The sequence below is a fragment of the Alexandromys fortis genome, unplaced genomic scaffold (genome assembly GCF_014885135.2).
Source record: "Alexandromys fortis isolate MF-2015 unplaced genomic scaffold, M_Fortis_MF-2015_v1.1 scaffold_82, whole genome shotgun sequence".
Lineage (NCBI taxonomy): Eukaryota > Metazoa > Chordata > Mammalia > Rodentia > Cricetidae > Alexandromys > Alexandromys fortis.
In genome coordinates, this window is record NW_026067963.1 from 5,175,299 (window position 1) to 5,201,740 (window position 26,442).

Genomic DNA, 26,442 nt, shown 5'->3' on the forward strand with positions numbered 1-26,442 from the left:
AATTTCTGTAATGCAAGTTGGGCAAGCCAGAAATAACCTCAAGCTGGTCCCTGAACTCTTAGAGAACAGGGAAGCTCCGTGGTGGAGGACCGGGCCACTCCAGTGCCACAACTGCAGTAGAACCACACAGGTCCTCCAGTGCAGAGGTCCTCTGCTGTAGCATGCGGTTTGCAGCTTATTTAAAGTGCTGTTCTGCCCCCAGAGGTCACCAGTCTATACTTAGCTGGACTTTCTTCTCACAGGTGAAAGGTCAAAGGCAGAAGTGGAACCATGAGCGGAATCGGAAGGATTTATTCGAGGACACATGTAAATGCACATATTTTAATCTACAGGCATCTCGTGCTGCAGGGTTTTGAAATATGGGTGGACAGGGAGTTTGGCATCCTGTAGGAAGAGGCCAGAGCCTACCGGCTCAGGTATATGGAGATGCAGCAGGCCTGCAGGGCACGGTTCCACCCTGGGTGTTCGGCTGTGTGAGGGTCTTTAGAATACAGTCCTGATGTCTCAGCTGACAGATACCCTCAAGGGCTGTTGAGCAGTCAAAATGAGCTAATCCTGGTCATAGACGCTGGTTGAAACAGATGGAGACTCTTCAAGTGGTTAACTCCACAAAACTAGACCTTTGGAGTTGACTGAGCCAACTTGCTCCTGTGCATCAAGCCATGCAAACGAGGGAGAGAAGGTAACTCAAGAGGAGGCCCTGCGTAGACCGTTTCCAAGCGTCACCCTTGCTCAAGATTTCACTTACTTCTTTGTCTCTCTACTGCGCAATGGAAGATTCGGATCCAGTTTTTGCCCGTGATTTATGCATTTAGGCCTCTCTGTAAGGAATTATTTAAGACCTACGAAAGCAATTCAATATTAAAATATAACGTGTTGTTTTTTTTCTCTTTCTAGGTGGACCTGGAGCCTGAAGGGAAAGTGTTTGTGGTAATAACCCTCACAGGGAGTTTCACTGAAGGTAAGAGAGAGTTTTGAGTGGTTTCTGGTGTGTGTAGTTTAGTCCATAATTAAGAGGAATGTGTGTCAATGGAAATCATAACAGGGACGTTTCTCGAGAGATGCTTTAAACCCACCCGTGTAACTTGGGCTGACTGAACTCCGTTGCCCAGAGTCTGCCAGTTCAGACTGCCGAGTTAAATGCCGTTTGTAGATCTGCCAGCCTTGGGTTTTGCTGTCACACTCGCCGGTCTTTTTGCTCTTATCCATCGTTTCCCAGCTGAACTGTGGGATTGTTTTGTTTCTTTGGAGTCCGGCCTATTAAATTCTACTCCAGATTCTGTTTTTGTGCCAGGTCTTAGCTTGCCTGTAAAAGAAATTTGAGGACCATGTTCTCTTTCTCATAATCTCCACTTCATTGTTATCCCTTAAGAGTTTCTGTGCTTTAGTTGATGCTTCCAAACTGTCTCCCACAACCAGAAACCAGTTTTGAAAATCGAGGCAAAAGACATATATGCGAAATGAAAGATCCAATGTGAGTAATTCGATCTTTCAAATAATTCAGCAAATGACCCAGTAAGTCAGCTCTGCGGTCCAAGATGCAGAACCCCCTACCTTTCTGAAGGTTCCCTTGTGTTTTCTACTGATCATTCCTGCTGCTCAGGGCAATAACTACAAGGCTTTCTCACTCCTGTGAAGTATTTTCTTTTTCTTTTCTTATAAAAGAAAACTCTTTAATTGTGGGCTTGCTTACAGTTTTAGGGTAATTATCATATCATAGTCAATTATCATAATCATGGGAGGAGGATGACTGCCCCCGGGGTGCTGGAGCAGTAGCTGAGAGCTGCCTCCCGGTCTACAGGCAGAGGGAGGGGGCAGACAGATAAACTGGGGGCCTGGAATGGGCTTTTAAAACCTTCAAGCCCATTCGCAGTGATGCACTGCCTCCAACAAGGCCACACCTTCTAATCCTTCTAATCCTCTCAAATGGTCCCACTCCCTGCTGACCATTCATTCAAATGTATGGACCCATGGGGGGCCTTTCTTTCTTTCTTTCTTTCTTTCTTTCTTTCTTTCTTCCTTCCTTCCTTCCTTCCTTCCTTCCTTCCTTCCTTCCTTTCTTTCTTTCTTTCTTTCTTTCTTTCTTTCTTTTCTTATTATTACTTAAAAAATACTAATCCAAATTCCCATTCCCTCCTCTCCTTCCACAGACCCTCCCCTCCACCTCTCCAACCCTAAGGGAGTGCCATGCACCCCACCCTGTGGAAAGTCCCAGGCCCTCCCTACTACATCTAGGTTGAGCAAGGTTTACATCCAAAGAGAATAGGATCCCATGAAGCCAGTATATGCAAGTACCCACATCCCAGTGTCACTATCAGTGGCCCCTCCGTCTGTCCCAGCTGTCAACCCCCTTCAAGGGGGCTTGGTTGTTCCCATGCTTGTTCACTCCCAGTGCAGTTGGAGTTGGTGAGCTCCCATTAGCTCAAGCAAACTGTCTCAGTGGATGACCCCTTCGTGGTCTTGAATTCCTTGCTCATACTCTCACTCCTTCCTGTGGAGTATTTTCACCCATTCTAGGAGCTCATGTAAGTGGAATTGTATAGCGTGTTATTTGGGGGGAATCTAGTTTCTCTTGCTCAGCATCTTTTCTGAAGGATTCATTCATTCATGCCATTGTGCACATCAGTATTTTTGTCTCTGTTGTTAATAATATTTCATTACATGAATCCACACCCATTTGTTTAGACATTGGGACTTCTCTGTCCGCATCGGTGATGAACAGCGCTTCTGTAAGCATCCTTGAACTTGGGTTTTGTGAATGAGCACTTTTCATTGCTTTCGGGGAAATTGGTAAGCGTGGACTTGCTGGGCACTAGAGTGGTGTGTGTTTAGTTTCATGGTCTCGCAGATGGTTTTCTAAAGTGGTCCTTGTTTATTACACCCTCACTAGCTATCTACTGGTGTTCTAGGCCTTCCATGCTCTTACCAACACTTGGTGAGATCATTCTTTTTAACGTTGCCTGCTCTGATGGATGGGAAATGGTGTTTTGTGGCTGGAATATGCATTCTGGTGATCTTGAGAACTTTCTCATGTGCTTATCGGCCATTTCTATTTCTTTTATAGACGTGTTACTTTAAGTCTTTTGCCCTATCCTCTGAACACTGCAAATTATTTATGATTTTTCTCTTACGCTTGGGATAAAACCCGGGACCACATACTTGCTAGTTAGAGCACCCCACCATGGAGGCAATCCCCAGCCCCAAGTTAAGATGAAAACACCAAATGCCTTTTTACTACAATTTATAAGAGTTCTTACGCTATCTCAATGAGAGGCCTCTGTGAAGATACACATGACAAGTGTCTGTCCTGTGTCCCTGTGCTTCCCTCCTTGTCTTCTTACTCCAGATAGACGTGGGGGTCTCGTGGGTGTTCTGTGAGTGTCCTGCACTCAGCTCACGCTCACCCATCTTTTGCCTTCTCTTTTTGAGGCGGGACCTTACTATGTTGTCTAGGTAAGCCTTTAAACATGTCACCCATCTGCCTCAGCCTGACAAGCTTTTAATTTAGGTTTCCACATGTTTTAGAATTTGGGAGTTTTTAGTTACAGTCAGGCTCAATGTGTCAGCATCATCTTCCATAATCTGTCCATTCTGTGTCTTCTTTACAGAGTTTATCTGGGGGGTTCACAGAGGTAGTCACAGTTTCACTTTTTCTTTCTTTCTTTGAGACAGGGTTTCTCTTGCAGCTTTGGAGCCTGTCCTGGAACTAGCTCTTATAGACCAGGCTGGCTTTAAACTCACAGAGATCCGCCTGCCTCTGCCTCCCGAGTGCTGGGATTAAAGGCGTGCACCACCACTGCCAGGCCACAGTTTCACTTTTACATTTGCGGCCAATGTGTCACCTTAATGGGATATATTCCATGATATAACAGGAATTCAGCGTATAGTCACGGATTCTAATCTTGTTATTATGGGACCCCTTGTGGTAAAAGATCCCCCATTCCCATTGAACCACCACAGAACTTAGGTTGAAAATCACATTACCACCAGGGTGGGCCTGTTTTTGTGTTCTGTGTCTGTTGTGTTGATCTGTTTGTCCGTCTTTGGCTGATACCACACTGCCCTGTTCTCTCTGTCCATTTGTAGTAAGACTCAAGTTCAAGCAGCGTGAGTATCGCAGCTTTGCTCTTGGTTTCGTCTTATGTGAGGTTATGTTAGCTATTCTCGGTATTTCGAGTGTTGATGTCAGTTTTAGCATCAGCTTATCATTTCACACAAGAGCCTTCTGAATTTTGGGATGAAACTGGGTTGATTCTCCAGATCAATTCAAGCAGTGCTAGCAGCTTACTTATTCTCAGTGTCTTCCAGTCCATGAACATGGTACATCTCTCCACATAATGGCTTCGAATGTTGCTCAGCAGTACAATTAGAATGATCCGTATTATACAATTTTCAATATAGAGCTTGATCAAGCTTTAAAATATATTTTTTTTATTGTTAGCTACTTCTAGGTTTGTGATGTTGGGAAATGGAATTTTGAGGATTTCATTTTAAAAATAGTTTATAGAAATTGTGGGTTTTTTTTTTTTTGGACATTGGCTTTACATGCTATGGCCTTACTACTAAATTCATACCACTTTTACTAGGTGTGTTTGTGTGTGTGTGTGTGTGTGTGTGTGTAGTAACCATGTTGTCAGTGGACAAACACAAGTTCGTATGCTTATGCCCTTTTAAATGCCCTATTGTATCCCCAGGTCACTGCAAGCTTGTCTCACACCTACCCTTTCTAAAGAGGAAGAATTGTCATTCTCCTGCCTCAGCCTGCCGAGTAGCTGGAGTTATAGGCATGCACCATCATAATCGTATTTCTCTTTCCTTAGGATGGAAAATCTTTAACCACTAGGCTCTTTACCTGTAGATATTTCCCAGGCTGACTTCATCAAAATGAAACCTTTTCTGGCTCTTGTTTATCTTTTAGCTCCTTAAACAATTTTTTTTTTAAAGTAGAAGTGCCTGTTAAATGCTTTTTCTCACAGAGTGTCCTACAGGCCTTCTTGTATTCCTCCTCTCTCCTTTTCTAGCAAGTAGTCACATCATTGGCTGATCCTCTTAAAGGCACGGCATCCTTCAAGAATGGAACTGTTTCATTTTTCTTACTCCAGGACAAGTTTTAAAGCCCTAGGGCACAGAGCTTATTCCCCAAGCTCAGTCAATCTGGTGATTTGTTAGGAATTCTAATGATTTTATGTCCTTTTAACTTTTTAATGTTTTAGCTCCCACAGTTTCAGGACAGCTCGAGTCTCCCTTGTACACATAGGGTTAAGGAAGATATGTGCATTGAAGGAGTTGACAGATTGAAGTCCTGTCTGAAGGCCCACTTCTTTCTATGATTTCCTCAATGTCTGGCCATCTGGAGGTCCTGAATTTTTACCATTCTGTTCCTCAAGCTGATGTAACTGTGGCTTCCTTTGTATCATGGGAGGATAATCAGGGGAAACGCTTACGGATAGGGCTCTTGCCCACTGCGGTTCTCTTCCCTCAGTGTCTGATTCGCTCTAGTTTGTACCCGGGTTAGGTTGTTCTTTGGTTCTTCTATTTTCAGCTAGCTATTTTCAAAATATTGTTCAGATATTGTAATTGTTCAGTGTCAAGATCTTCTACTCTTTGAAGTCCCATGGAGACTTTCCAACATTGTAGGTTGTTTGCATGCTTGGTGTTGATGTTTTGCAAATCGGATCCAGTCACTTTGTGAAGCAGTGTTCTCCCTTCCTCTCAGCCAATGTCTCTTCCTCATAGGGAGAAATGGTTTTAGTGTTAAGGTTTACACTATGTCGACTCAGCTCATTAAATGGTGCCCTTTGTGAGCCACTAAACTTAGCAGAAAAGCTGGTCTCGTCAGACATACAAAAATTGCCCCAGATTACAGTTTGAAGGTTTTCTGTCTACTCTCAGCAATTTCCTTTTGTTTTAGCTGGAAGCAGATGAATGTGCTCTTGGCCCAGTGGAATAAAATTAACGAAGTACTGCATGCACGAGCCGTGATGCAGGGAAACCCCACAGCGAGAAAAGAGGCCGGAAGGGGAGTGGGTGAGATTTTGAAAGTGTGGTCTCACCTTCCTGCATTGCTAGAGAGACCAGTGACACAGTCACGCACGCTATGGCAGGCCTGGCTGTGCTGCAGACATTGTGGGGCGTGTTTAAGGTCCACACTAGCTCTCTCGAGCAGGGTGCTGCTAAGATGTATCTTCCTTCATTGTGCGACCTGAGAAAACACCTGATCTTCTCTCTGTGTTTAGTCCTAAAGTTTTAGTGGTAAGAAGGAAGAAATGGCAGATTATTTGGGGCTGCATTTTCTTAGGTCATGGCAATTGTATTCTGTTTGGAACTGACCCTGAGTGACAGGCTGAGTTCATCTGTGGCAACAATGTATCCCTTTAAGCTAGTCCTCCTTTCTCCCTGTCTCCATTCAGAGTCCGAACAGTTGCTGATAAGGAAGCCAGCCAGTTCATGAACTAAGGACACTGTGTCAACAGAGTTTGCTGTCTTAGTCCTCTACCCCTTGGTGTGTCCACATGTTTTAAAAGATGCTAGGGCCTATTTTGCACTTGACAAATAGACTTTAATGTTGAAACTTTAAGAGAGGTGGCATCTGTGTGGGGGATTGGTTTTAGGAAGCTTGGAGTTGTTCTGTCTCTCTGGGAGCATTGCTTTTCCAGTTTGGATTCTAGACTGGGGCTCAGTCGGAGCTTTTGTCTCAGAATGCAGTTCTCTCAGCAATGCAGAGGATGGGATTCATATTCTCTCTCCCTCCCTCTTACCCCTCTCTCTCCTCATTATCCTCCCCCACTGCTAGCTAAAGCACCTGCCACAGCTGTGGCAAGAGCCTGGACTTGGCGCTAAGAGCGTGTCTCTGTTGGGCTTGCTCCCTGCGGCCCCCTTGTATTATCCCAGAGATAGCATGACACACGTAGTGTGGAGGTGCTGCAGGTGGAGGCATGCTGATGGGGGACATACAAAGAGACTCGGGACAGGACAGTCCCATTTGTCACTGCCAGTGTAACTGTTGAACAGTGCTATCTTTCGTTCTCCGAAGGGCGCCAAGTTGCTAAATTGCAGAGTCACACAGTACTTCTAGAACTGGAAGTGATAATGGGGTACCAGGGGAGATTCTGTTTGTGTATGTGCAGCATGTGTGCAACATGTGTGTGCATGCACGTGTGAGTATGTGCACATGTATGTGAAAGCCAGAGGTTGACGTCGGGTGTCTTTTTTCAAACACTCTCCACCTTGCTGAAGCTGGAGCTCACTGATTCAGCGAGACAGGCTGGCCAGCAAACCTAAGGGTCCTCTGTCTGCCTCTCTAGCTCTGGGGTTCCAGGCATGCACCCCTGCCTGCATCTGGCTCTTTTCAAACACGGGTGATGGGGATGGAATGCAGCTCCTCATGTTTGTGCAGCCAACACGTTACCAGACGATCATCTCCCCAGCCCCCGGGGAAGAAATTAAGGAGAGGGAAGCACGACCTGATTTGGTGTCCGTTGTTTTAAAGGCTGGGGAGGAGAGAGTTAGATCGCAAGCACTCAGAATGCAGAGCGCCGTTGGGAGACTCTAAGGGAGAACTACTGGGCGTGAGCAAAGTTGGAAGATGAGGGGATAAGGAAGAATGGGTAGCACTGGAAGCCATGTATGGAAGCCAAATCAGTAGGACTTGGCAATCCACCGAGTGCCAGGGATGGAGGAGGAGTCCTGAGAATTGCTCAGATGGCAGCGAGGGTCATGGCCAGAGTAGAAACATCAGACAGAAGATAATGAATTTAGGCTGGGGCAGGCAGAGTTTGAAGTATTTGTGAGAAGTCCAGGAAGCGATGTCCGAGTTGAACTGGAAATGAAAGTCTGGACTGTGGCCAAATGTTGCTTCTGGGACCAAGCTCTAAGCACCAGATGGAACTCAGAAACATGGATGGAGGGACCAGTGAGAGCCAGGTCTGACCAGCATTGTAGCTCTGTGGAACACCAACCTCTAAAGACTTTAGCCTATGGTGTGTCAAATCAATTCAGACTCTGTGGAGGATTTACTTATTGAGCCCTCATCTTACTAATGCACTCCTTACTGAAACAGTAATATTGGGATGCTTACCGCATCCTAGGCAGTTCCTCTAAGATCATGTAACATACTTCATGGCATGAGGATGTTTGCTGATGGAGAACGGAATAAATAATGTAACATGAAAGACTTTATAAAGCAGTGTTTGCATTGGGAATAAAAGTAGTTCCTTCATTAAAACAGACATCATTGCTTTGTAGAAGCCACTAGGCTAGGCCTGGAAGAGAAAGGTTTACCCCTGGGGCGAGCAGCATTGTTACTGTGAAAAGGCTGTTTTATGTCAATCTTTTCCTTTTTTGGCCCAGTATTTCTGGGGCTTCTGGTCTAATCTGGATGGGATTTATGGCAGCAGCAAAGCAGACCTGGATTTTAATAGACTTTAGATGCCGCTAATTGATGTGGCTGCATCAATGGTTATCACAGTGTTGGACTGGGCTCCTCTCAGAGCCGGGCAGCCAAAGAGAATTTCGAAGTAAAGGGAAGAGACAGATATGTGTCAGATTAAACACATAGCTGCTTTATTTGGAAGGGAGCCAACAGAAATAAAGTGATACCCCTTCACCCAAGCATGCGTGGAGAAGATGTTGTTGTATTCTTCTGTTATTGGAAAATACAGAGTGGTGGTGTACAATTTGGAGAGAACGTGGGTTTGTCCGGACCCAGGGTTCCTCAACCTTAGGTGTTTGGCCCACAGCGTGAAAACCCCACGTGACATGCCACCTGATGGAAGCCCATGCCATCAGTGAGGAGGGAGACTGGTCTTGAGTCTAGCTAGGCTTCCAGATCCAACCATGGGTTCCAGAGGACAGAAGAAGATCTCAAATGCCACCGGACAATGCAATCAGCAAAATCCATGGGAAGGGCATTTTAAAGGAGGAGAGGTTTGGTTTCTTTGACCATAACTTAAAAGAAAAGAAAGAACCAAAATAATAGCAAAGAGACATTTTAATCAGGTATAATGTATGGATCATTGGTATGTGTGATAATTATATGGGATTGTTAACATTATTTAAGTAGATTTGTGGTATTGTAATTGTTTAAGATATAATGAGCATCTATTATAAATTCATATTTACTAACAAAATATTAGAACATCTGTGGCTTATGGATAGGGTTAACCATGAATCGATCGATTTTGTGTGTGTGTGTGTGTGTGTGTATGTGTGTACTTGTGCTTGTAGAGTTTAGAGGTCAAGGTTGAGTGTTTTCCTCCATCACTGTCTACCTTACTTTTAAAAAAAAATTTTATGATTTATTTATCTTTATTTTATGTGCATTGGTATGAAGGTGTCATACCCCTTGGAACTAGATTTTCAGACAGTTGTGAGCTGCCATGTGAGTGCTGGGAATTGAACCCAGGTCCTCTGGAAGAGCAGTCAGTGCTCTTAACCACTGAGCCGTTTCTCCAGCCCCTCTACCTTATTTGAAGTTAGTCTTGTCAAACCCAGAGCTCACCAACTCGGCAAGGCTATACCTACCGAGTGAACCCTGTGTTTCTGTTCTGACCTCCCCTGAGGACTACAGGTGTGTACCACCACACCTGGCTCTTTAGGTTGGCACTCGGGATCTGAACTCGGGGCTTCATCATGAACTGTAAGTACTTTATCAACTGAGCCAGCTCCTCAGTCCCTGAGAATTGATTATTGAGTTTACATAGTAATTGCATATTGCGTATGCGTTTCTTGTGTTGGCCAAGTCTAATTTTGCCTGGTTTTGCAGTGTCATTAATAAGAAAGTGAAAAATAAAATAAAATAAAATAAGAAAATACTTATCTTTGAAACAAATACCAGAATCTGGACTGCTTGTATGACATCAAAATGCTGCCGTAACTTCAAACACATGTGCTGTTATTTCTCTATAAATGGAAGCTGGGGAGTAATATTTTGAAGGAGGCTATTTTATTCGCGATTTTCAACTTTTAATGTATTATGAAAAGGTACATTAAAAATTGAAACGTCTGAAGGACTTGAGAGAGATTTTTAATATGCCCACGTGCTAAGTTGTGAGTCAAAAGCTGCAGGTAGGGAGCAGGAGGGAGAGTCCCGCCTGTCTTGAAGTTCTCATGCGTCACGACAGCTGGATCAGCTCCTAACAGTTACATAACACCTAGGAGAATTTCCTGAGCTAGCCAAGTAAATCGAAAGAATTGGTAATAATAGAAGTATCTTCTTCTTTTCTTTTTCGAGACAGAGTTTCTCTGTAGCTTTGGAGCCTGTCCTGGAACTAGCTCTTGTAGACCAGGCTGGTCTCGAACTCACGAAGCTCCACCTGCCTCTGCCTCCTGAGTGCTGGGATTAAAGGCGTGCGCCACCACCGCCCAGCTATTAGAAGTATCTTTATAAAGATAGAATGACAGCCATCCCTCAGGGTTTGTTTCTTCTCTGTTATCCACAAAGCCTATGTGTAAATACTACAGTCTGCCAGTCTCAGGGAAGACACAGCAGAAACAAACTCACAAAACCCTTGTTAGTTGTGGATTTGAAGCTTGTCTAGGTGGAGAGGGGAGTGCGTGTCTTCTGCTTTTGCCAAAATCTTGCGTCGTCACGTACCTCTTTGACTCATTGCTTAGAACTGACACACTTCTCAGGGGTGATGCGGAGCAGACACTGGAGGTTAGCAACCTCTCTCGCAGGCAGCGGGCTAGAGTGCAGGGTAAGATTCTGACCACGACGCTTGCCTCAGCTTCGAGCTCGTGTTTCCTGTCTCAAACCACTGCTGGATGATCGTGAAGGTCTCTCAGACAGTGCGACCCATGGGCGGAGAAGTCAAATGAAGTGTGAGCTGCTTGGAAGCTGCAGCCCACAGCCTCACACTCTCTCTCCTGCTTCTCACGCTGTCGTGCTTGAGGGAAAATGGTTACCTTTGCTTGTAGTTGATTTATAGCAATTTTTTTTTGCCATCTTTGAAGCACCATGACAGCTTCTTGGCTTCAATTTTTGAAAATTAGCTTTAAATTTTATTCACCGTGTGTTATGCATTAGTCTCAGGAATGAGCGAATACTTTGGAGTTCTTGCAGGCCCGAGCAGTCCTTGTGGCTGCTGTTAGTGAAGACAGGGAAGGGGAGCTGTGGACGTGACGGAAAAGGAACCAGGAAAGGAAGGGATGATAGTCACTTCTCTGCTCCATAGCCGTTGGCATACTTGAGGGACACCTTCTGGGGACTGGAAGTGCCACACTCCCTCTAGAAGGCAGCCTTGCTTCATTCATTCCTCCTGGTGACAGGATGGCCTCTTAGCGTAGTCTCAGAGTCCCTGCCATGCTGTATGGTACCTCATTTGCTTCCAACACACTGTGTGGCTGGTGTGATCCTCGGGGTACAAGAATTGAGTCAGTCTGGAAACACTGCCTCCTCTGTGACCCACCGGAAAGTAAACATCATAGCCAAACTCCAGTATGAGTGACTCCAAGATTTTCTCAGGGTATCCATTGGTCCAGAGCTGGGAAGCCTGGGATTGAGGGATTGAGTTTAACAAGGGTTCACTTGCTGCTATGTACTGTGTGGGGAGAGGGAAGAGACTGAGGGTGGGGAGGAGGAGAGGGAGAAGGAGGGAGTTGAACTCACTTTGAGAACAACTGTGATAATGCCAGTTTATTTAAAAAGACAGAACCCCCAGGACCTAATCACCTCCCATTGCTCCACAGCCAACACTTGAGTCGAGGGTTGTGTTTTCCACATTTGAGCTTTGGGGAGCACATTAACACTGCAGCCCAACGCTCGAGTGTCCAGGGGTGGCATAGGGCCACCCTCACGAGAGTAGCACTTTATATTGCTTTCTGGTCTCAAGGTTTCCTCCCTGCAACCCCTCCTTTGACTTGAATATCCACATCACCTGGGAAGGTGATTTCTGCATGCATGAGACCCGAGTCAGGAGTTTCATCAGACTGAGGTTAGGATTTACCCAAGTTGACTGCCATCATGGGGCCAGTAGAGTCCCTTAATGGAGACCCAAAGCTAGAGCCAAGAGTCCAGGGTAGGGGCATGATGGCTGTATCTGCCTACTTATACCCCAAACTCTACTTGCTGTTCTCCTATTGTTTTGTTGATTTTTCTAAGTCATCAAAATATGACCCTGCAGACTGGAGAGTCCTGGGGATTCTCACAAAGTTCTGAGGTCCCAACCTGTTTTTCTTGTATCACTTAAATGTTATTTTCTCTTTAACCTTATTGACCGCCATCTTGCTGGTGAAAAGGGGTGGCAGGTAACCCTTCAGGCTCCCGAGTGCAATCTTGCCTGAGACTGGACAGTTGTCGGCGTGTTCTTCATTGGCGCACACTGCAGGGGGCAGGCACGCTAGTTCCGCTCGATGCCATTGATGGCGTAGTCACGGTTAATGTTTGGAAAGTTACTCTATGACAGAATGGGGAGCATGTGTAAGGATATTTGGGGGCGCAGGCAGTCCTGCTGCATCTCAGAGAAGCCACTTGTGTAATGAAGTTGTTCCCTGGGCACACCGTTTTTTGTGCCTGTGACGTCATTTCTACCTCGGAAGAACAACAGGCAAACTGTGGTAATGGAACTTGGCAGTTTGTGAATTATTCCCCTAAAGAAAAAAAAAAATGAGAGGATTGAGTCAGTTATTTCAAAGAGGACAATTGCAAATGTTTGGTGCCAGCGACCAAAACCAAACCTTTACACCATAATTAGGCTTTTGAAAAAAATGCATCTCTGCTATTGTGGATTTGACAGCATCTCGAAACTTAACGTCTTTTTTCATGAGTGTGCTGTTTATATCGATTCAAAATTGCGATTTTTGAAATTGTGCAATGAAGTGCACCAACTTTTGGAAGAGCTGCCTGACTCAGTAAACACGTATTTTCAAAACGACCAGTACAAGCAAGATGCTACAATACCGTGGTCGCGCTGCAGCTGGAAGGTAGTAGTGGGTTTTAGTGTACAAGTGTGCAAGCCTTACATCCCACCCTGGAGCTAACTTTCGCGATCCTATCATTTGTTGAGTTTTGATGAATCAAAGAAAAATAGTTATAATTATCTGAAGGCCTATTAAAATACGTTCTCTTTAAGCTACCCTCTATGTGAGGCTGGGTTTTATTTGTTCTTCAACTAGAAAAATGCCGTCATGGGTAAAGTACAAAAACAGATGGGAGAACGAAGCTGTTGCTTTTAAGTCAGGCATCAACTAAGTCTTCAAATTGTAAAACAACGCGATCATTAGCTTTTGCTTCATTTTGCAATACATAGTCTCCTTTTAAAATGCCATGGTACTACGGAATGGTTTGTCATTACTGTGTTAGATAAAGGAAGAAATGTTGTAGTTTTGACATTTCAATCTCTAATGTAGCCACCTTAGTAAAATCTCCACAGCCTGAAACTCTTTCAGCACCCAGTAGCTTTAAAGACCACAACCCAAAAACTTTTCGGAATTTCTGGGTCAATTTCCCCAAAACCACTTTCACATGTCTGTTTATTCTATATTGAGGACTAAGGACCATTGGATGACATCAGCAACTGAATTAATTGGTCATGTTTGTGTTTGTTTGTTTTTAGTGTCCTTGGGTGGGCTCCAACTTGTGTTTGCAGAACTATACTGTCTTGTTACTGTTATCACTATGACACACATCCTTTCAGCCAACTGCACTGGCAGGCCTGCTCTCAGAAAAATTAGGCCAGGAATGATAGTGTGACAACTCCAGGCTTGGCGGTTACACGGAGCACCATGCTGACTGTTTAATTTGGGCAGATCAAGACAGCCATGGTACTTCTGAGCTGGTGGGCAGAGCTCCGAGAGTTAAGAGCTGCCCCCAGAAACAGCGCTGTGACTGGGAACCTTGCTCCGTGCATGCATGTGTGCATGCGTGTGTGCGTGGGCCACCAGCCTGTTAACAGAACTGATCAGAGCTCTTGCAAAAACAGTTTCACTATCTTCAGGTTGCTTCAGAGGCTGATTTTTCTATATTGAAATTGCACCGACGTCAGATTCTCTCAGTGGAAAAAGAGTTGAGTGGGACAAAAATTATTTAATTTTCAGCGTTTATTCTAATTATATTTCAGTTTTATTTCCAGCAGCTCCTTTTCTTTCTGCTCATTTTGTTCAAATGAACGAGACAGCAGGTCTCCATTTTCTTGGTCAGTTGTGTAGATGTGATGTTGTCTTTCTGAGGTTTTCCCCAGCAGAAAGACACTTTCCTCTCCCCTTTCCCCCTCTGGTCCTTATCTTAAGCATCATGACCCCATGCTGGACTCTGAGACTTGCATTCTGGGTCTCAAGTGAATGTTGGATGGTACCAGCACGACATTGGTGTAGTAGGGTGGTAGCACTCATGTGTGCACGCCAGAGATGGCCTTAGATGCTGTAGGTGGCACCTCAGCCCTTACTTTTACTCGGTCGCTGCCTCTATGAGTGTATATTTGACCAACTGCACGGTGTGTGGGATATGAGCAATGCTCCTAAATGACTGTTGCTCCAATCTTGTTGATCAAGAAGAAGACTGATTATTCATCGGTCCACCCATCCAGCCATATACAAAGTGCTTATATATAAAATTATGTAGTGGATGTATGTGTTTATGCATATATGTATAATATACTTTATAATGATACTGTTTTGTTCTCACAGGACTCAAACTTTAATGTGTGGGTGGGTACTCAAACAACCAGGCATTTTAAAATTCTGTGATTTCCTTGCTCTGCAGGAAGGCGGAGTGAGGAAGCAGTGGCGGGGGGGGGGGGGGCGGGTTATGTGTGTGCTGCGCTGTTCAAGTGGTCAGGGAGGGCACAGCGCGTCATTGGAGCCACTGAAGGAAGGGAGGAAGGGAGTAGGCTGCAGCAGGAGACTAGACAACATGACTAGTGTGACCCTCAGAAGGCCAGTGAGTGAGGATCACACCAGGGAGAGGAGGCCTGTGATGTTTTGTGTGTCCTTGTTGCTGACTCAAGGTCAGAACTCTGGTCCCATGTCACTTACATGCAGCTCCCTGCAGTGTGGTGCAGCTTCCCATTGTACCAGGTGAACATCCTCCTGTAGCTCTGGGTCGAGGCCTGGAGAGGGGACTGTGCCATCCCCCTGACCCTTACAATGATTTCGTGCACGTTGCTAACGCAAAACTGATTTTAAATTCATCGTGAGAACGTTCTCAAATTCTGCAAATTCTATACCGGTTTTTCATTGTTCCAAGCTACACTGGAAGCCGCCTAACCATTCAAAGTTACTAGTTTCATTACAGTTTCCTAACCAGTCCAAGTTGGGTTTGCGCTGAACTTGAGTCTGGAGGTATGTAACAAGTCTGTGCACTGCTCAGTGTAATTAGCTGTAATTTAGTTCGAGTTATGGCTCATTAAAAAATGACTTGTTTATGTGCTTCACCCTTCAAAAACACAAGCCAAAAAATTTAGGCTGGAGCCTCTATTCTTATCTCGAAGTGAGCGATCATTTGTTGTACAGTTTTAATAGATGTTGGTGGCACGTCTGTCCCCTGGAAGCCTACAGCTGTAAACAGGCTAAAGCCTGGCGCGGGAGATTCAGTCTGCACCTTCTGGGAGTTTAATTCTCCCTGCAGATTGATGAAGCTTATTGGTATCCTGAGTCCTTCGGCATAGGATTTACCAAACACTGAAAACAGGACCTTCCAAAGTGTGAAATGGCAAGAAGGAAACTTCTCTGAAAGTAATGGGTTCACTTGAAATGTTGGAAAAAACAAAACAAAGAAAAGAAAAGCACAAAGAAGTAAACAAGCAAAAACCCAGATTCTCAGGCCTCAGACACAATCAAAATCTTTAGCTAAGAGATGAAAGTAGCCAGTTAGAGCAAGGCATCATTTTGACTGATTCTTGACCTTTTTAGGATACTTCCATTGTGTGCTAAGTCATCTAATTTGATCATGGTGAGGTTTTGATGGTGACTGGGGGATTTGCCAATTGAAAAGCCACACAGGGAAGCTTACTGTATAGAGGAGTGAATTGCTTTTTTATGTTGTCGTTGTTTGCTGTTTTTTGAGACAAAGATTTTTCTTTTTCTTTTATTGATTTCTTTATTTTTCCTTTTTTCTTTTTTGTAAGAGAGCTCTGACTTTCCTGGAACTTGCTTTGTAGACCAGGCTTGCCTCAAACTCACAAATATCTGCCTGCCTCTGTCTCCCAAGCACTGGGATTGAAGGCGTGTTCCGCCACTCCTGACTGGTATATTCTGTTAAGAGTTGACCAATGAACCAGCCAGATGGCTTAGTGGATAAACCCTGAAGACCTGAGTTCAGTCCCAAAACCCATATGGTGGAAGGAAAGAACTGACTCTGTCAGCTAACAGCCTTGGTGATGCCTGCTAAGTCTCAGTCCAGCCTTGAAGGTGGTAAAATTCGAGTCTATAGGCTCCTCCCTTTCTTAAAGGAACAGAACCTGGCAAAGGCAATGTTAAGTGATTCCAGTTAAAATAGCTCGGAGATTTTATAGTACATACCCTAAAAACAGGTGTGGTTGGTAGTCTGTCTTGAAAACAACAAAAACCATGAAAGTCTATGTCTTCCACCCTGTGTTTGTCAGTGTTCTGATTATAATGGCACCTGTGTGCTAGTTCTTAGAAGCAAGAATGGATTGAATAACTCAGTGTGCACCTCTCCGTGGTCTGAAAACATGAGAGCATCACGCTGACTTTCTCAGCACTGTCCTGAAGAGGGGTAGGTGTGCAATATGGCCTCAGAATGGCAGTGTTTCCTGTTCCATTTGTGAAGCCTTCCTCCTTGCTAATACATGAACCCAGTGCCTCAGATTTTCTTTGTCTCGGCTTTGCTTTGATCAGAGTGACTGAAAAGTCAGTTTTGTGATCTCTTGCACTGAGTCTAAGATCTCACCTCCTGATCTTTACTGTGTAGAGACTATTATGGGATATGCCTCGTACTGAGAAAGAGGGATCGATCAGCTATGGTTATAGAGCTGGGATAGGGAGGCCTTCAGCATTAAAGATGTTGGAGGAAAACCTGATTTAAAAGCGGCCCGCATGTTCATCAGTGACCCTTTTTATGCTCTAATCATGTAATTTGCCCATTTACATCTCTGTTGGAGTCATTCTGGTAAAGACTACTTAAGTCATGAGTTCAGGTGTTTCTAAAAGGAATAGTTTATTTCCTATGAATAACATACTGACCCTTAAATAAATGAAAAGTCTATAGCGTCTGTTCTATGGGAGGAAGTACATGTCTGGTTACCTCCATCTCATCTCCTGGATACTAAGGATCCCTGAGCCAAAGGAGCCCCTAGTAGTTCCTGGAGCAGATAAGAATATCCCCTCCGATCGTGGGCTTTCTGTAGGATCCATGCCTGAAGACTGAAGTTTACTCTGGGAAGGAATCATACTATTTAAAAAAAAAAAGTTTTGTAAATGACAACTCAGTAGGACTCTGACATCTTCCCTTCCTTTGGGGCAGCTGAGGGACACAGCCTCTGCTGTGGGAGGATCCCACTCAGGAGTGTCTGGCTTATCAGTATTTTCTATACCTCTTCCTCAAGTGTTCTTTGGAAGCTTGGATTTCTACATTCTTGTTCTCTGCTTTCTTGAATGCTTCAAAATGTACCCCAAGTTCAATCTGTACAAAGGCTTCTGTCTAATATGCAGAATACTGGCCATCTTAGTTAGGTTTCTATTGCTTTGATAAAACACCACGATCAAAAGCAACCTGGGAAGAAGAGGGTTTATCTATTCTTAGGCTTCCACATCATAGTCCATTATTGATAGACTTCAGGGTAGGAACTCAAGGCAGGAATTGCAGTAGAAGCCATGGATTAACACTTGCTAACTGGCTTGCTTCTCATGGCTGGCTCAGCCTGCTTTCTTACACAGTTAGAACCGCCTGCCCAGGGGTGGCACTGCCCCCTGTGGTATGGGCCCACCTACGTCAATCATTCGTCAAGACAGTACACCACAGACTTGCCTACGGATCTAAGTTACGTAGGCCTTTTCTCATTGTGGTTCCCTCTTCTCAGATAACTCTAGTTTATATCAGGTTGACATAAAAATCGCCAGGACACTGCCTCTGTCTTTTTGGGTGTACTTTGTAATTGGGGATGGCCAAATACCCATGAGCTAAGGCAGCTGCAGATTCACCTTGCTTTGTATAGGAGGACAATGTTGTTGAAGTTTCCCCAGTTGAGCTCTTCAGGAAGGGCCAGGCTTTCCTGCGCACCACATCCCCAGCAGTCCCTGCTTTCTGAATTCCCTTCACACCTCCACGCTTCCGTCCTTGGCCTCAATGTGTTCGGAATATGAGCATGTGTCCATGTAGTCACTGGGCAGTGCATGGCTATGGGAGATCTTTAGTGGGAAAGATCCCGTCTTTGCTAGAGTCAAATCTAAAAACACCTCCCTTATCTTATAGAACTGTTTCTCGCACATCACTTAGCCCCCGATTCTGCTCAGAAGTGCCTTCATTTACAGTTAGGGATTATGTCGTTTCACTACTCAGAGGGGATTTGCAGGGGAAGAATTGAAAAAGAAATCTCTTCCATTTTTGTTTGTTTGATTGATTCTGAAAAAGAAGTCCTGCCTTCAGGTGGGTCTTTTCAAATCAGTTTACTTTTAGACATATTAATATTGCCCGCAGTGTGACAGGATCAAAAGAGCTAATTGCTAACCTTTTACTTAATAGTGACAATCCCCTACCCATGGATGGCTGTTGTGTGTTGTGGGGGGTGTCTCTACTATGCTGGAGATGGGGGTGGGTGGCTGGAAGCCATTAGCTTTAGATCAGATAAACCAGCTCTGCCACACGCACCTGACTAGCTGAGTGACTTTGTGCAATGTTGCCTTGTGTATCCACCATGATACCTACCCCCAGGATTGCCGGGAAGGTTTCGGGAGATTATACACACAAACAAGCACACACCCACGCCCTTACGTTAGGGTCCGATGCAGCCTATGGACCCGCCCACTTTTAAGGAACTTCGTAACCCCGTTTACTCCTAGGCTCTTGGCGATGAATCATGTAAAAGGCCCTGGAAAATAATGCGATTGCATAAGTTTTGCTTCTCAGCCATTGTTTCAGATTCTAGACAGCAACTGAATGTCACAGGATGTATGTCATAGCAGGGCGGGGGAGGAGCAGGAAGGATTCAGTCTCCATCTGCCTTGCCAATTGCCAGCTCTCTGGCCTTCAGGGAACATATATCGTCCCTAAGTCAACCCATCAGACCTTGTACTCCCCCCCTCCCCACCTTGTGCCCCATTTCCTGAGGAACTGCCTGCAGGTCCAGCTAATGCCGGGATCCTGCCGACTGTCTTCTGGAGGCCAGCTCCACTCTGCTAGTGGAGATGTGTAGACTGACCCTAGCTGTGGGCATCCTCAGTGTTCTGTCTTCTTGAAGGAGTGTTCAGACGTTAGCTTTGCAGTGATGAGACACTCAGTGTTGCCAGCCAGGGAGTTGCTGTTTGGAGTCTCTTTGCAAAGCGGCCCCACATTGACTGCTTCCCCTACTATAAAGGAATAGTGTGTCCCTTCTCCCCGGGGCTCTGTTAAGATGAATACACTCATCAGTATTTACAGGACATGTCTGAGTCCCAGAAACAAAACTTGCCTTAAGAGATTGGATGTGACCTGACCGTGGGAGGGGCCACTTACCTCATTATTGATTCACAAATAAATGGAATTGGTTCCTTCTTTGTGGATTTTTTTTTCTTATGGCCTTTGGTCTTCCCCCAGATAGTTGCCTTCACTTATTAAATTAGTCCTCATTTATAAGGTAAAGCATGCGGAGTTTGTGGTTTGAGTCTGATGGGCTTGGTTGTCTCTGAGTCATAGTTAGCATCTTTTGCTTGAGTCCACGAGTTGGTTTTGTTTGCTTGCTGGCTTGTTTTGTTTAAGGCTTAAGCACCACCCTGGCCCTTTGTAAATGCAAGGGGGTAGTAATATGCTCAAGTGGAAATACACCCAAGAATCCTGCGCTTGCGTGATTAATTAATACACACAGTGCATATTTTGTAGGCAAAATTTTAATTTTATTACACGCAAAAGGAGGAACATGCCTGTCAAGACATTTCTTTCTAATCTGCTCCGTGTTTCGTGGGTGTGGGGTAATTACTGTGGGATGATGGAGGGTCAGTAGCAGCAAACAAATGTCACGAGAGCGTGTCCAAGGCTCTTTTCTCCAAGGCCTGCTGGGAAGTCCCGCTTCCAGGAGAGAATGAAGTCCAGCTTCTTCAGGGCATTTGCCTCTTGTTTCCAGCAGCATTTCTAGCCTGTGGAATGCGGTGGAAGGGACCATTGAGGTTGGATTTCTCCTTCCCATTGAATTCTTGGAAGCCATGTTTCCTTGATCTGAGCGCTTCCGTTTGGCAGTTCAAAGACAAGAGTCAGCTGTGGTCAGTGTGCCTGACCTTTGTCGTCTGGTTGTGGAAGACACAGACGAGTGCAGACGTGAGGGCCAGCTCTCTTGGGTGGTCACCTTCCTCACCACCACCATTAACTTGCACCTGTGACGCTGACTGGTGGACCCGGCTAATTCTAAATCACATTCGTCAGGAAGCCTGCTGGGAAGGGCAAGGGTGGCTGCAGTTCAGAAGTGAGAGTGATGCCAGTGATACAGAGAAGAGAATGGGATGCGATGGACGCCATGGGTGGGTGTCAGGGACTTTAAGCTTCCTGGAAACAAGAGCAGCAGAGCCCAGCAGACAGCGTCCTAGTGACCTCGCAGACACAGGCACCATGTGACTGACAGAGGGTATCTTTACTAAGCAGAGTGCTGAACCAACCTGGAAGCCGCCATCTTCATGCCCATGGTTTATGCATTGCTCTTTGCTCCTGTCCTGCGTCATCTTAAGTGACCAACATAGCGGGCATCAGTGGTTGAATAGTAGGAAATAGAGTAACTCCCTTCTCTTCCCTTTCTCTCTTACACACACACACACACAGAGAGAGAGAGAGAGAGAGAGAGAGAGAGAGAGAGAGAGAGAGAGATACACACAGCTTTTGGGATCTCTTCCTTGCAAAGGATCCATAGATGGTAGCGGATAGTTAACAATGGAATGCCTCTTTCAACCAATAAAACACATGGATTTACCAGGCCAATTACACATGGGATAGATAGTTCTCAGGGTACCTAAAGGGCTTTTACTGTTACTCAAGATCCTGTAACAAGGGTAGAATTTATTCAGCTCTCACATACACAAAATAGGAATAAAATAAATCAAAGAAGGGTTTGCAATACACTAGATACAGGAAAGAGAAACAGGAAATGAGCCATATGAAATTAGTGTATTAAAATTATCTTGAACCTGACAGTAGTGATGCATAACTTTAGTCCTAACACTTGGCAGAGGTAAGTGGATCTTTGAGTTCAAGGCCAGCCTGGTCTACAGAGAGAGAGAGAGAGTTCCAGGGCAGCCAGGGCTACATAGAGAAACCCTGTCTCAAAGAAGCAAAAAACAAAACCCAACAAAACAAAACAAAAAAGCCTTGAGCTGGGTCTACAGCACATTGACACACTGCTTGCCTAGAATGTGTTAGACTGTGGGTTTCATCTCCAGAAGCACAAACAAACCAAAATAAATCCAGAGGTAGGAACTTTGAGGGCTTACCCAGCCATGCCGTGAACCTGTGCTGAGAGTTTTCAGGCTTTAGGAGAAGAGAGGTGCGGTACTTGGATGCTTCTGGCCCTAGGATATGAATGCCATAGAGACCGCTCTACCGAGAGGAGGCTGGAGAACCTTTCCCCTTTCTCCCCTTTCCTCTCTTCCTCCTCATCTTCTCCCTGCTCCCCTCTCCTTAGCCCTGGTTGACCTCTCACTCACTATGTAGCTGAGTATGACCATGAGCTACTTGGTCCCAGTGCCTCTCCCTCCCAAGTGCCAGGATTACCAGTGTGCCACTACACCTGCGTCAGGCAATGCTAGGGACTGAAGCCGAGCTTTGTGCACGCCAGGTGACACTCCCTGAGCTGAGCTGCATCTCTCTTCAGATGCTGGGAATTCACAAAGTCCCTGGGGTTTCTGAGTCCTGAACACGGTGAAGAAACTACCAGAGACTACAGAAAAACAAATTATCTGAAAGTATCCGAAATGATTTTGTCTGGTGCCCACACAGGATCAGAAATAATACCTATGCCCACCAACAAGACTCCAAACCTCAAGAAAGAGGCTTGGAACACTGGGTAGGGCACAAAGAACAGAGATGGGTCTTGCCTCCCTGGTGAATTCTGTTGTGGTCCACCTATTAAGGCATATTTTTGGTTGTGAGCCTAGCCTTTAACGGTTGAGCCATCTGTCCATCAGATCTTAAAAGCAAGATCTGATAGTATCAAGCTGTCTCCAAATACCTTAATTGGGTTGCAGGTGAAACTGAAAATGTACTATGAAACTGTCTAGCACTCAGGAGGCAAAATTCACAATGTCTGACATCCGATCAAAAATCGCCAGGCAAAGAAGCAGGACACTGTTACCCATAATGAGAAACCTTCACTTGAGACTGACCCGGAATGCAGATGTTAGAACTGATCGACAAGGTAGTTAACCCAACAATAACTGTGCTCCTGGGTTTAAAATGTTAGTTGCAAATGTGGAAGATTTTTTTTAAGTCCCCAAATGTATCTCAAACCATCCCTGAGGGGGCCCCTGATGAGGTGGCTGAGGGCAGTGCCAGCACCTGCTGGAGTAAGCAGTTGTCACTCACCATCTGGCTCTAATTATTTGACGCTCATCCCTCCCTCTGTCCCAGAGCCCTGCACTCTGACGTCTACACCCTGAAATCTGCTGGCCCTCCTGGGTCTTCCTTGCTTACATCTTTCAGCTTCTCTGCCCTTCAGCCGGTGTTCTTCAGGGGTCAGATCCTCCTACCCCTCACCGTCAGCGGGATCTGTTTCGATCTTGGCTCGGACCCTGCTATCCACTCCCCCGTCTGTATCTGTGGCCCTGGTCTCCTGAGCCCTAGCCTTCACGTGTCTAGTCATGCACTGGACACTCCCTCCTGGCATGCATCCTTGCATTTACCATACATCCTCTGTCCCTATGTTTATCTGAGTATAAAATGCAGCAAATGATGCATGAAATTACCCTCCCCCCACACACACCCCTGCTTCTCAGGCACTGCTTTGTCTCATTGACTAGCTTTTCTGTTGCCTTCCTGAGTCTCTGCCCATCTTCCTTTGCCTTATGACTGGGTCCCCGTTATTGGAGAACCTCTGAGGTTCCAAATTCTATATGAGTTCTCTCCGTGAATCCCGGTTCCTGCACGCCACACTCCACCTCGCCACCATTTTCCTCCCTTGTCAATACCTTCCCTCACTGTTTCCATCATTGCTTCCTTCAGGGATGCCAAAGCTTGAACCCAAGCAGTTCTCCACCCACGTCTTCTCTCTTTCCCGCTAAACCAATAGCAATCTGAGGTTCGTGTTGATTGACTACGCTGTACCCTTCCCTCCCTAACATGGTGATATGTGTCTAAACAAGACAAAGAGAAGGTGAAGGAAAATGGCCCCCATCATTTCCCCTTTTAATAAGCCACCCCCACCCCCATTCTTGCTGTGCCATCAGAGGTTGTGTGTTTTGGAAACTGCATTCAACCTCCCATTTTTGTCTGGGCAAAGTGCTGGGGACGAGAATTGATTCTGAGCAAGGACGTATAAGCCATCAGAGAAGACACGGACAGGGTGTTTATAGGAATTTTTTGACAGCATGCGCTTTAGATTGTGCTGTGTGGTCTCTTTCCTTCTCTTTGGGTAACAGATCCCTTAGCACCATACTGGGTCAGCTCCATCACTTTCCTCTCACCCTCATGTTTAAAATACAAACTATTTCAACCGTGGTAGAACATACTCAGCAAATTTAACCAGCCACGTGGTGGCAGCCGCTGCTGCTCTGTCCCTCTCCTGAGCTCTCTTTCTGTTGCAAAATTGAACCTGAGTGTCTTCTGTACCCAAAGGGCCACCATGCTGCTTTCTGTCTCTTACAGTTTCAGTATTTTAAGCACCTCACGTAAGTGCCGCCCGACAGTGTCTGTTCACTTTCTCCCAGGCTTTTCCCCCCTGCACAAAGTACAGAGTCAGCCACATTATCACGTGTGTCAGAATTCTGTTCTTTTTATTTTTTTTAATCCCAAAGCTGTCTATTATCTCTATATAACATTGTTTACCTATTCTTCTGCCAGCAGGCACTTGAGTTACTCACCTTCAGTTTGAAAATATTCTTATATTTTTTATATTATGAAGATTGAGCCTTGTGCATTTTGAAAAGTTGCCTCCACAGAAGTGGAGACTCGGCGTCTCTACCTTGGCTCAGCTGTTTGGAGTGGAGAAGGTGAGGCCTTGTCCTGAGATAGTTTCACCTCCCGGTCTCCTCATACTCTCTTTCTTCTTCACATACCCCCCCTCCCTTGCCCCAGTAGGATTCTCTTAGTGTTTCCCTCCTCCTCAGGTAGGCGAGAGAGTAGTTTCTGTCTTAAAGCACAGCAGGCCCCCCAAATTGATACCCCTTTCTCCTCAGACACATTCTGAAGATATGGGAAAGTGGTCTTTCTTTGTTACCAATAATGCACTTAACCTAGTGACAGAATTCAGGAAGGAAAGTAATGGGACAAAACAATTATCAAAGTGGGGCTGAAGAGATGGCTCAGTGAGTAAAGAACACTGGCTGCTCTTTCAGAGGACTCAGATTTGACTCCCAGCACCTGCATAGTAGCTCATAACCATCTGTAACTCTAGTTCCCGGGCATTTGGTGCCCTCTGTTGACTTCTGTGGACACCAGGCATGCACCTGGTGCACACACACATACATGCAAGCCAAACAGTCATACATGTGACTTTTTTTTAAAATTATGAAAGTACGTAAGTGCTAGATGTGTTGATGCTTGATTGAATGAGATAGCCATAGGCTTTTATAAGGAGCTCTCCCCCTGCCTCGGAGAAGGAAGGGGGAGGAAAGAAGGGTGCCCATGAGGAAGAAGGAGAAAAAGACAGAGGAGGAAGGTAACAGTTACCTTGCGTCTGATAAGTCAAGATCATTTATTCATTTAATATTATATTCCCATGTGCCAATATCATGGCATCAGCTTGTGTCCCGGTGATAAACAATGAATGTGATAGTATTTGTGTTTTTAATACATCTCACGGACTCAAGACCAAAGTAATCTCAATACTTTTGGGCATGCTGTGTCATAATCACCATGCCTGCAGAGGGACCATAGCCTTGACAGACTTGACAGACCCGGTAAACGAATCTAGCTGGAAGGGTTTTGTGACTGCAGTTCGTGTGTGTGGGTTTCCTGTACATGCTTTTACGTACTGATGTGGAAGCCACACCAGCGCTGCTTCTCTGCTCCAAGCATAAAGTCAAGGCCCTTTGACCCGCTGATTAAACTTGAAAAGGGAGAGTGTGTCGTCTGCCTCCTCAAAGGCAGCTGTTTATTGAATTTCCCCACCCTGCGATTGTTTTACATATGGAATGCTTCCTGGAGAAAGATCTGACGACTGCGCAGGTCTATCCTGTTCCTTGACCGTGTTTACTGAAGCGGCTTCTGGGCTTGTGTTCATACGCGGCAGGCTTCACGTCCAGTGGGGGCGAGGCCCTGGCCTGCAGTGTAGACTGAGCAGATCGCACTTTGCGGCACGTTTTGTGTCTGACAGATCGGGCTCTTATTCCCCATGATCTTCATGACAAACGTGTCAGCATGTCTGTTTCAAAGAGCTCACAGTCTTGAGAGGAAGGTCATTAAATACATTTCAGCGTGAGGGATCTTGATTAATGCACGCAGACCCTGGAGGCCCCTGGTAGGATCCAGGTATGATGAAGCAGGGTTTATGGGAATATGCTGTGGATCTATGCATACTGCCAAGAGCCAGCCAACTATGGCGAGCGTTGCTTCCTTTTGCCAAGAGGATCGTCCGAGAATCTCAGGGCAGCAGGAATCCTCCGTGAATGGGAACGCCAGCTGTATGCCTCCTCTTGACCCGAGAATCAAAATTCCTCTTGTGTTTTTATTTTTGGTGCTGAAAGGTGCCAGTTAACACATGGGATTCACTAGAATTAGTAAACAGTAAATAGCAATGACTGGAAAAATCTCTCGGAGACAAGAGAGCAAGGACATTAACACTGAGACCCAGGCCATGTTCCAGCTTGGGAGCGAGGCTCCACCTCTTCCTAAATTCCTATTGTGGTTTCAAATGAGGGGCCATTGTTCACTTTCCTTCCTAAGAGAAGCAATATATTTAACTTCTGGCCCTCTGCCTGACTGATAGGGAGCGGAGCTCTGTGAAGGCAACACCCTTGGCTTCCCATCTGCACAAACGTGCTGCCCCATCTGCCTTCCCGCGCTGGTTGATTTTCAAGGTCCTCAGCTGGAGCTTTGCTGCTGTGTGCTCTAAGGTTGGCTACAGGGCCCTGGATTCCCAACCACTGGCGAATACGGGGAAAGAAGGCAGGCTCTTAGCTCTTTATAACGGCCTTTGACTCAAATTTGAAAGCAAATGT

General features: G+C 45.5%; 1 protein-coding gene across 1 annotated transcript in view; it reads left to right on the plus strand.

The window, feature by feature from the left end:
- Positions 1-26,442, plus strand: part of Prkch (protein kinase C eta) — a 199,596-nt gene that overhangs the window by 58,578 nt on the left and 114,576 nt on the right. The window contains exon 2 of the mRNA XM_050153694.1: positions 898-961. Coding sequence (XP_050009651.1) covers positions 898-961 — 64 coding nt within the window. The remainder of the gene's footprint in view (positions 1-897; positions 962-26,442) is intronic.